At 42.2% G+C, this 11,654-nt stretch overlaps 1 protein-coding gene across 1 annotated transcript; it reads left to right on the top strand.

Moving 5' to 3' along the window:
- Window positions 1-5,719: 5,719 nt before the first annotated feature.
- LOC103179201 (cystatin-F) lies at window positions 5,720-10,682 on the top strand. The gene is made up of 4 exons (XM_007894339.2): window positions 5,720-5,893; window positions 8,149-8,306; window positions 9,297-9,413; window positions 10,127-10,682. The coding sequence occupies exons 1-4, from the start codon at window positions 5,836-5,838 to the stop codon at window positions 10,202-10,204; spliced, it is 411 nt and encodes a 136-aa protein (XP_007892530.2). The 5' UTR covers window positions 5,720-5,835; the 3' UTR covers window positions 10,205-10,682.
- The last annotated feature ends 972 nt before the right edge of the window (window positions 10,683-11,654 follow it).

Below are 11,654 nucleotides of genomic sequence, written 5' to 3'. Positions count from 1 at the left end.
ATGTACAGCGGTAGAGCTCCCTTGTTAAAATAAACCTGTTTTGGGGGTGTGACCCATACCCTCCTACAGACAGCCATGAGAACTCGGAGTCCAGGTGATTTTATTACTTGAGTTCTTTAGGAACCCACTTGATATTGGGTTTGGAATACTAAAGGATAGATACTTTGGTAAGTAAACAAACATTGTCTTTCCATTCAAATAATAGTCCCTTCCTGGACTGTTTAGTGCCCAAATGAAGCACTTAACGTTTTTCCACATTGAATTTCATCTGCCATTGATCTGCCCAATTCCACTTATGTTCAAATCCTCCTGTAACCTATCTTGTTCAGCTTTGCAATCTACCACCTTCATCAGTTCTGTGTCATCTGCAAACTTAGCCACTGTGCTTGTGACTCCTACTTCCAGATCACTTATAAAATATTAAACAAAAGAGGTCCCCAAATAGACCTTTGTGAACTCCATTGGTGACATTTTCTCAGTCTGATGACATTCCTTGTACCACCAGTCTCTGAGTTCTTCTGGTCAACCTGTTGCATATCCATTGTAATACTTTTTCACTGATTCCTGCTTTCTTTACTTTCAATAGCAGCCTCTCAAGACAAACTGTATCAGAGGCCTTACTGAAATCCAGACATACAACATCCACAGTCTTGTCAAGTTCCTTTGTCACACCGTCAAAAAAAAAACTGAATTTAGATTGTCAAAATAAGAATCTTCATAATTTTACCCACAATGGATGTCAAATTTACTAGTCTTGTATCCTGGGTCACTTTTGTTACCTTTCTTAAAAATAGGTCTAACATCTGCCTTTCTCCAGTCCCCCGGCACTCTCCAGTGTTCAGTGATTTGTGCAAACTTTTTCTGCAACTTACTCCCTTAGTTTCATAAGGACCCTTGGATGCAATTTATTCAGCCCCTGAGATTTATTAACATTAGGTGTGTGTTGCTGTTTGGCAACCATGTTCTTAGTGATATGAATAGTCTTGCAACTTTTCTGTGTGACATCCTTGGGTTCTCTTCCAGATCAAATAGGTTACCTGTCTGCTCCTGAAACAAAGAACTTATTTAGCGCTACTGCAGTCTGTGCAGCATTATTTGTCATGTCCTCTCACGATCCCACCTTCATTGGCCATATTCCATCACTTGTTTTCTTTTTCTCTTAATGTAACTGAAAACCTTTTTATAATCCTTCACATCTCTTGACATGTTCAATTCAAAATTTTCCTTTGCCATTCTTAATGTTTTTGTACAGTCCTGGCATACCTTCTGGTATTGAATCTGATGTAATTCTGTGCCATTTTCCTTCATTGGCCTTGAATGCCATTTTTCCTCTTGAGTTTTGTAGCCCCATTCAACTAGGCAGGAGTGCCTTTAAGCGTGGTACCATTGCTTCCAATGCGTCCACATTGTTCCATTACCTTCATAAACACCTCCTTAGAGGAACTCCATAGATCGTCCATTCCCTTTGCCATATTTAAGTCTGCCAAGCCCACTCTGACAAGACTTCTCAAGCGTACAAAGTCGGTCCTCTTGAAAGTTGGTAGTATTGGCTAGCTTTTTATAACCACCTTGTCAAGCCAAGCTGTCCAGTGGCATGCTGCTGCCTCCTGACCACAGCCCATCGTTTGTGGAGTCCTGTAGCTCAGTGGTTAGAGCACTCACTTTGCAAGCGAGACACCTGGGTTCAATTCCAGGCAGGGCGAAACCTTGGGCAAGTTTCCTTACTCCACACGCCTAATAATAATCTCTCCAAAAACAATAATATATTGGTCATTTTAAATCTACGACTGTTTGTGGAACATTGTTGTGCGCAATTGGCTGCCGCGTTCGCCCACAAATATACAGTCAATTCACTTTACAGTGTGTTCTGTGAAGCGCTTTGGGACGTCCTCCCGACGTGAAGAGCGCTATATCAAATGCAAGGATTATTATATTTATAATAAGGATTATTATTATCATCTGTCGTGCGCTGTTGCTTTTTTGTGAAGTGGTGTGGCTGTTTATTCGTAGATGAACGCTGCAGTCCAATTGTGCATATCAATGTCTCACAAACAGTCATAAAACAAATGTCCAATTTTATTTGGTCAGGACCCCAGGAGGAACTCCTTTCCCATTTTCGAGTTGTGCCAAACAGGCAGATTGGACCTCAATTGAATGTCTCAGTCAGAAAATGACACCTGACAATGCAACATACTTGCACTGGAGTATCATCTTAGACTATATGAGTTCAAGTCCCGGCAAGAGAATTGAACTCGTAAGCTTCTGACTCAGAGGTGAGAGTGCTACCAACTGGAAGTTATGGGAAAATAAGCCACACCTGTTTGCAATACAAGCCCCATTCTCCTGTTTTAAGCCCTCCATGACGCTTCATGCATGAAAAATGCTATACAAATGCAAGTTGTTTTTGTTGTTGAATAGCCTTATTGAATTTTAAGCTTACATCTGATTTTTATGTTGCCAGTCATTAAGGTATTTCATTTTCTAATCTGAGCCAAACATTTTAGCAACATTTTCCTTCCCAAAATCCTGATTGGCTCACGCCAGCGCCTCTGCACCTCAGGCTCTGGCAGCATCAACGTCCATGGTTGCACACTACAATTCACCAAGCCAGTCAGGAACCTGGGTGTCTTGTTCGACCCTCAACTGTCTTCTTCCCCACATCCAAGCCATGACCCGCTCTGCCTTCCCTCACCTCTGTAACATCGCCCGACTCCGCCACTACCTCACCCCTCAGGCCACTGAAACTCTTGTTCATGCTTTTATCACTTCCAGGTTTGACTATGCAAACGCCATGCTTGTCGGCCTTCCCAAGTCCTCCCTCCACAGGCTGCAGATAACCTGTAAAGTGAATTGACTGTATATTTGTGGGCAAACGCGGCAGCCAATTGCGCACAGCAATGTCCCACAAACAGTCGTAGATTGAAAATGACCAATTTATTATTGTTTTTGGAGGGATTATTATTAGGCTCTGTGTGGAGTAAGGAAACTTGCCCAAGGTTTCGCTCGGCCTGGAATTGAACTCAGGTCTCTCGCTTGCAAACCGAGTGCTCTAACCACTGAGCTACAGGACTCCACTTATACTTTACAGAGCTGTCAGTGATGATGTGATTTATGCAGATCAGACTTATGCAAGTTTTACACTATAGTAAAAAATGACTTCAAGTCCTTGTGTACTGTAAAAGCACATAGTTCTTTGAATTTGCTATGTAAGCCTGAAGTTCCCAAATTTCCAACTGCATTTCTGGTGGATAATGTTCAACCTCAGTGTCTGAAAGAGAGAAAGGTTGGTGAAAAGTGCTATATTTTCTTTCTTTCTATAAAATCTTGAAAATGGACATCAAAGGAATTAATTAGTGAAGAAATCGCATTCTAATATTTCTTGAAATTGATGATGATGTTACTGTCACTTTTTAAACTGTTGCAAGTGAACAAATTGATCCAGTTTTTTTTTCTGAAACAAACATTCATGTTTGGCCTTGAAAGCTTAAATTAAACAGAGTTGGAAAAAGGCAATCCTTTCCTTGCAAGCACCAGTGGTCCTGTCATAAAATGTGCTACGTGACACTACCAGCTGTGTGGAGTGCCACCTTGTGTCACATGTTGGTGCTTGGCCACCACTGGCATAAATCGTACACATGCATCCAAGTCCCATTCAGTTTCCTACCAAAACTATTTAGATTTATTTGCACTACTCGTAATTATCATCTAACTTGTAACACCGCTCCCCTATCCTCCATTACACCCGCACTTACCACCTGCATTGAATCGTGGGAAATGACATTCTGACCCATCGAAGTATGCGCACTTACCAGCCCACTGCATTGAGTAGCGGGAACCGTAGTCTTGATCCGTCACCGGTGCCCAGAAGAATTTCATTTCCTGCGATTCCAATGCTTGCTGGTAAGAGCGCATGCAGCGAGGGGTCAAGACGCATTGAATCACAGGAAACAGTCTTGACCCGTCACCACACATGCACTTACCACACACACTGCTGTGATGAAGTACCACAGTGCAAACCTGTACTTGTATGCGCAGTGTACTATATTGATTAGGTTGGATTTTATGTGACTAGTACAGTTTGCCTGTAACTCACTTTGCATATGTCATATTAAATATGACTTGTGCAAGTTTTACTATCAGTAATTTCTGGTCTGTATGTATCTGTAGTAGAAGCTGTTATGAAAACACCACACATATAGAAGTCTGACTGTCTGAGCTGAGTGGGCCTATGTGTTAGTGTTTCACTACACTATGTAATTTTATTGTTGGATTAGCTTCATCTAATTCATTTGTTGTTGAATTAGACGTCCCAAGGTGCTTCACAGACTATACTGTAAAGTGAATTAACTGTATATTTCGTGGGGAAATGCAGCAGCCAATTGCGTACAGCAGTGTCCCACAATCAGTCGTGGATTGAGTGACCAAATTATTATTATTTTTGAAGGGATTATTATCCCCAGAAAAGCGATCCACCAGGCAACTAACAACCAGGTTCCTACTTACTGCTAGGTAAACAGAGACGTGTGGAGTCAGGAAACTTGACCACCATTTTGCCCTGTTGGGAATTGAATCCAGATCCTCTTGCGAGGCGAGGGTTCTAACCACTGATCTACGGGACTCCACATATGTCACACTGGAGCTTAGTGACATCAGTTTATGTGACAGAATTTTACCAAATACCTGTTGGGCACAGATAATAACAATAATAATCCTTGCATCTGATGTAGCACCTTTATGTTCCACTTTGCTAAGCCAGTCTGGAACCTCAAGGTCATGTTTGACCCTCAACTATCCTTTCTACCCCATATCTGCGCCAAGGCCCGCTCTGCCTTCCCCCACCTCCGCAACGTTGCCCAGCTCTGACACTGTCTCACACCGCAGGCCGCCGAAACCCTCATACATGCTTTCATTACATCGAGGCTCGACTATGGAAACTCACTGCTTGTCGGCCTCCCCAACTCCTCCCTCCATAGGCTGCAGATCATCCAGAACTCTGCAGCCCATGTCCTCTCCTGCACCAGGCTCCACGACCCCATTACTCCCATCCTCACCTGACTCCACTGGCTTCCCATCACACGGAGGATACAGTTCAAGATCCTGGTCCTCATCTTTAAAGCCCTCCATGGTCTTGCTCCCTCCTACCTCTACGACCTAACCCCCTACTCCTGCTCGCCCCCTCTGCTTAGCGGGCTCTGGCCTGCTTCACGTCCCACTCACCCCGCTATCGGCGGGCAGGCCTTCCGCCACTCTGCACCCACCCGCTGGAACTCCATCCCACAGTCCCTCTGCTCCCTCCCTTGCCACCTTCAAGACCCATCTCAAGACCTTCCACTTTGCCTGTGCTTTTGACTTCCCCCTGCTTCCCTCCCCAACCCCTTGCCCTCCCCCCTCCCCCACCCCAACCCTCAGCTCGGGTCCATAACTCTGTCTGTCCAGCACCTTCGGACATCCTCCCGACGTGAAAGGCGCTTTACAAATGTAATTTTGTTGTTGTTGTTTAACATCAGGAGAACATTTCAAAACTACTTCACGGGATTTACTGTAAATTGTACTTGATTATTTGCATTGGAGAGTCAACCTGGACTGAGTTCAGCAAATTGATGCAGAACTTGATCCCACAACCCTCTGGCCTGATCAGTCAGATTGTTACCAACTGATGCAGGATGACACCTACATCTGTGTGTGTGTGTGTGTGTGCGTAACCAAAGTGAAAGCTCGTATGTGTTCAGGAAGTACAACAGCCAAACCAATGAGAAACAGAAAAGTGTGATCAGCAGTGACAGCGAGTGTGACAGGCTCAGCAACCACACGCAGTCAGGAACCTTACAGCACAGGATGGACAGGATTCTGGTGACCCCCATCTTATTTGCCTTTGGCTTCATCAGTTTCACTGGTAAGTACTGAATCCTCTGCTATTCGTGCTGGCGGCTGCTGAAGCGTCTGCGAGGCGCTGGTGTCTGTCACTGTTGTGAGAGTCAGCACCTAACACTAACCTGCTCGGCTGTGCTCGCTCGCTCTGAGTCATTGCTCTTTTATAGCGGCCGCTGATGTTTGAGTTTAACACTACTCAGTGTCCACCTCGACCACGTCTTGTAAGATCATTGTATAGTAATGCATTTGAAGGCAGAGGGGCGGGGGGGACAAGTGGTTACTTTCTCTCCGCTCCAGGTGGCAGCTTTTATAAACCATATGTTCCAGTTTGCAAATTTAAATTGAATACTTTTGCTTAGTTTTTTTTAATAGGGTGAATAATTAAGCCAGAAAGCACATTTCAATTTACAGGGTTGGAGCACTCATGCACTCATTAAAGGTGTTTTTTTTTAATTCTTAAAAGCCTCTTTGCAGTAAATTTTGGTGAAAAACACCAGGGCAGACTTGATGTGGCGTCTAGCTGTAATCTTATTATTATCTCTCATAGCATTAGGCTCTCAGTGTTATCTGTGAAAGCCAGACTCTCACTCGTGCTGTGAAAACGTGTGTTTTTGATGCAAACTACCTGGCCTTTGGGCAGCGAAATGTATCAGCGAAATTCCAGCAGATCAGAAACAGACCAGTCAAGCAGTTAAATGGCCACACTTAACGTTGACTTGCCTGGCATTTCTAATCTGCTCGGAAACGTGTTGTAAACGTTTATTTGGCCTCCTCATAGCTTCCTCCTCCAGCAGTGGCCTCGAGAATTTGCTGCAATGTCCCTGTCACAGTAAATGTGTTTGGTGGTGACAACCTCAGGGCTGCCTTCCTCCGCACTGTGTGTCTAACCTCCCAATTCGCATTGGCCTGGTCTGGCCGGTGTACTGAGGACATTAACATTACAGTGAAGCATAAATGTTCTTCCATGTCATAAAACCTTGTGAAGAATGTGCAATGTATTTTCTTCTCTTTCTCTCTCTCCCACCCCCATCTCTGATTCTGCTTGCAGTTAATGTGTAGCAAATGTTCTGTTCAGCTCATCTCCTCAGTGACTGACTGTGTGGCTGTTTTAATTCAACATCTGATGTACATTAATCGCTAAACACAACACCATCGGTTTAATTTCTTATTGCCATCTCGCAGAAATTCCCAGTGTGTTTTCTGTGTACCCCTCACACGATTCAGCACAAACATATGCACTCTTGCATGTGAAAGTGAAAACTTTGGGTTGAAATTCACTGTGGAAATGAGGATAATGGAAAATCCTACATAATATGGCATGTAACTTTTTTTTAATATAAAAAAAAGTGGGTTAAAAAAAATTGTTGCAAGTAAATTCCTGGTACAATAACAGGAAAATAATAATGATTACTGTCAACATGATTGCTGTCTTTAAGATGCTAAAGGAGTTAGACAATAGAGATTATGACAGGCTGTTTCAACTGGTCCAGAATAGTAAAACCAGAGGACACCACCAGAGATTGAAGGGGAGTAAATTCAAAATGATTCTACACAAACACTATTTTAGTGAACCTATGGAAATGGTTGAAGCAGGAAGTGTTGATTCTTTGAAACACAGATTCGATAGTTTTCTTTTAGGCAACAACATTATGGGATATATATAAAGGTAGTTTGGGACATATGTTCATGAGGCTGCTAGGAAAGTGGAAGGTGAATTAGATGGACCTTGGTTTTTTTTGTCTAGCATTTCCTATATTCTAATAATTCTTGCATTAGATATAGTGCCTTATCACACCATTGAGACGTCTCAAAGCATTTCCCATAAAACCGTATTCTGTAAAGTTAATTAAAATTAAAGTCAAGCCAAATGTTTTTTGCAGTTATCAAAAACATGAGGTTACAGTTCTAGGGTGTTATAAAGACAAACTGGTCTTTGCACGTTGAAAGATTAAGCACAAATATTTACACTCTTGCATGTAAAAATTAAAACTTTTGTTTGAAATTTTCTGTGGCAATGAGGATAATGGAAAGCCCTGGGATTATTCCCATTCAGCTCCTGATAATCCTACAAGCAAAAATTTGGTCAATAATGGGATTTCCAACAACCAGAAGAATTTCACTCCTTGAAGAGTAATATCCTGCTGACCCAAAATTAAGTGACCAAAGCCTCTTGAATCAAATGTTGCCATAGGAGAGAAGATGTAGCTGTGTTGTACCATTGACTGGTCCTGCAAACTCTTCATTTCATTCATTGCTGTTATTATGCTAATGTTGCAGGTATTCAAAGCCAACCTGGTCACCCAATAAATATTGTGAATATTACAAACAATGAAGGAATTCAAAATGCAACTCGATTCGCAATGTCTGCCTATAACAACCAAACTAATGACATCTTTGTGTTTAAAGTGAAGAGATTTAATAATGCAACGGTGCAGGTAAGATTGTATCCATCCTTCAGATGAAACATTAATCCGTGGCCCTGTCTGCCTGTTCAAGTGGACGTTAAATATCTTATGAAACTATTGGAAAAGAGAAAAGAGTTTCTCCTGATGTTCTAGAAACTGGCTCCTTAAATAAGTTTCAAATGAATAGATTTTGCTTTTCCAGTTTGGGAAACACCACTGATTGGAAGTTTAAATAATTCACTAAACAGATGCTCATCCAATGCTATTCTGTGGTATTAATTAAACACAGAAGCTAATACACAGCCTGGTGCAAGGTTTCTTGTCCAATGTCCCTTGTCCTTTGCTTTTCCTGACCAAAAAGCCACTTTGCTGGCAAAGAGCAGATAAGGCATTTGCTTCCAGATCCCTGGTAATATTAGCCTGACACTGTCCAGCCACTAATCCTAGAAAAGAGAAGGTCTACCCCCAGGCATCTGACAGTGGAGTCCTGTAGCTCAGTGGTTAGAGCACTCGCCTTGCAAGCGAGACACCTGGGTTCAATTCCAGGCAAGGCGAAACCTTCCTTACTCCACATGGCTAATAATAATCCCCCCAAAACAAAATTAAATTGGTCATTTTCAATCCATGACTGTTGTGGGACACTGCTGTGCGCAATTGGCTGCCGCGTTTTGCCCACAAATATACGGCCAATTCACTTTACAGTCTATTCTGTGAAGCACTTTGAGACGTCAAGGATGTGAAAGGCGCTATATCAAAATGCAAGGAATATTAATGTTGGCCTAAATTGGGCAGTGATTTGTAGCCTGATGATGGTTTTAGTTTCTACCAACTTTCATCTGCACAATTCTGAAGATGGAGGCTGGAGTTTCACCGGTTCTGGAGTTGACTTTATAGTATATTCTGTGAATCACTTTAAGACGTTTCAATGACATGATAAGGCGCTATATCAATTGCAAGGATTATTATTAATCTTAAGTTTCATGCAGTACCAGTTAGATTTAGTCTACTTTCTTTTTAAAGGTGGTGAAAGGATATAAATATGTTGTTGAAGCTGTGATTGGACGGACAACATGCCGTAAAGGAAAACCATTCAATTTTAAAGACTGTCCATTTCAACCAAAGCCACCACTAAATCGGGTAAGACCAGTTTCTTCATGCTCAAAGCAAGACATTTACATAGATTGTACAGCATCGAAACAGGCTGTTCAGCCCAACCAGTTTATACTCCACATTGGTGTCCACCCTCTCCTTCCTCGCTCCCATATGCTTCTATTTCCTGCTCCTTCATGTTTATACCTCGCTTTCTCTTATTACCCTCTGTGTGAAGAAGTTCTTCCTAAATTCTTTTAGATCCCTCCTCCTGACTAGAAAGGCGCTATACAAAAGTAATTGTTTGTTGTAGTCGCTATACTTGTGTTCCCTGGTTACTGACTCCTCAACATTTGCAAACCGCCTATTTATCCTAACCTTATCGAACTCTTATCATTTTAAATAGCTCTGTTAAACCCCTTCTTTACTAGGGGAAAAAAGGCCTAATGTATCGGATCTATTCTGGTAAAACCCTCTATTCACAGCGATCTTGAGATGAATCAAATCAGTTCTACCATCAGAGGCTCGAGATGTGGTGATACAGTGGAGCTATTAGATCAATGCGAGTTTTCTGATCTGGTTTGATGTGGGCAAATGTTGTACTAAATTGTTACTTTATAGAAATTAGAACTGAGAGTGTCAACCAAGCAAACTTCCAGAGGCTCAGCCACAACACATCGAAGATTTGCTATTTACAAAATCTCACAAATTAGACCCCAGTGAGTTAGTTTTGCCTAGTCATTCATTGTTTTCTTTTTCAGGAATTTGTCTGCTACTACACCGTCTGGAGTATTCCTTGGGAAAAGAAATGGATATTACTTTCATTGAAATGCCAATAATCCACATAGACCCACTACAATAATTTTCTGACTGCTTCATGTAGAAATCTTAATTTTGCTTGCTTCATTTTTATTGCGCACTTGCACTTTACTGGGACTATTTTTATTGGTATACTGAATACAACAACAAGATTACGTTTGTATAGCGCCTTTCATGTCGGGAGGATACAGAAGAGCACCATTCAATCCAATCCAATTTTTAGTGACGAAATTGTAACTCAGGAACAGCAAATGTAGTGCTAAATGTTCATAGTGCTGGAGCTCTGCCCAAATTACCTTCCAGTTCTCCCCCTCCCCATCAACCTGTCCTGCACTCCCATTGGACTATCTGCCCGTCGATCAACCTATCCCATGCTCGCATTGGACCATCCACATGTCCATCAACCAGCTCCATTCTCTCATTGGACTATCCACCTTTCAATAACCCGCCCTGAGCTATTGGACCATCATCCTGCCCATCAACTCATGTCATGCTCCCATTTGGACCATCCAAATGCACCTCAGTTGACGGGATTTTATTTTCGGGAATGTGGGAGCCCAGGCTCTGCCTGTCCTGGATTTCAGGCATCAGAGCGAAGCTCCAACAGCACCGCACCTTACACATGCAATGAGTTTGTTTGAAGCAGTACCCGTTTGTCAGATTGGATAAACGGTGCACATCAGTGGCAGAGCTTTTAAAACTTATCTTAAACCTTTTAAGGATCGTATTCGGTGTATCAACCTGTTCGGCTACTTGTTGATAACAAGGACTTCAGGTTTGTCACGGCAGGAAAAAAAAAGTCAGTGGAGAAAATGTCAGATACTGATTTTTTTTTTTCCCTTTTGCCCGTGACAAAACCTGCTGTGCCAGTATTTTAGGAGGTCCTCCCGACATGAAAGGTGCTATACAAATGTAATTTGTGGTTGTGCCCATGATTTCCTGCATTAATGTTGAGAGGCTAGCACGTGCACCATCCTCTATCAAGGTTTATGTGGGAAATTCAAACTATTGGCACGAGGCTAGCACATGTTCTCACACCGACAGCCCAGCCGCTTCCCCACAAACCGGTCTTGCGGATTTGCATTCATAGGTCCTGGTTTAGACATTAGTAATGTTGGGAGGTATGAAGAGGTAACATTGAATTTGCATACCCGTGACTTCTCCCAACATTTCCCACGATATTCACTAAATTTAGCGTGATTGCTCTGCAATTTTTGATCAAAAATGCTGTGCCAAATCTACAGCCCTAATAACAATTGGTATCACAATTATAAGTCAAAGAATTTACCAAATAACCTTATCTGCTGCACTAACTGGGTAATGTCTGGCGTTAGTTTGACTGTCACTGTACATTACAATAGATTGCTTGCCTCTCCTCGATTATCACCATTCCTGTGATGTAAACACAGAATCTTTAGTAAATAGGCTAATGATAAACTGCATGTGTGCCTGAAGTATTCATTTTAATGA

Source organism: Callorhinchus milii, unplaced genomic scaffold (assembly GCF_018977255.1).
Source record: "Callorhinchus milii isolate IMCB2004 unplaced genomic scaffold, IMCB_Cmil_1.0 Scaffold3, whole genome shotgun sequence".
In the NCBI taxonomy this organism is placed as follows: domain Eukaryota; kingdom Metazoa; phylum Chordata; class Chondrichthyes; order Chimaeriformes; family Callorhinchidae; genus Callorhinchus; species Callorhinchus milii.
The sequence above is the reverse complement of the archived record's forward strand: the minus strand, read 5'-3'. Positions and strand labels throughout refer to the sequence as shown.

What these genes read in the sequence shown, in the direction of transcription:
- LOC103179201 (XM_007894339.2), top strand. Translation starts at nt 5,836, where the DNA reads ATGGACAGGATTCTGGTGACCCCCATCTTATTTGCCTTTGGCTTCATC. An exon ending in TTAATAATGCAACGGTGCAG is followed by an intron (nt 8,307 to 9,296) that starts GTAAGATTGTAT and finishes TTCTTTTTAAAG; the next exon opens with GTGGTGAAAGGATATAAATA. An exon ending in CAAAGCCACCACTAAATCGG is followed by an intron (nt 9,414 to 10,126) that starts GTAAGACCAGTT and finishes TTTCTTTTTCAG; the next exon opens with GAATTTGTCTGCTACTACAC.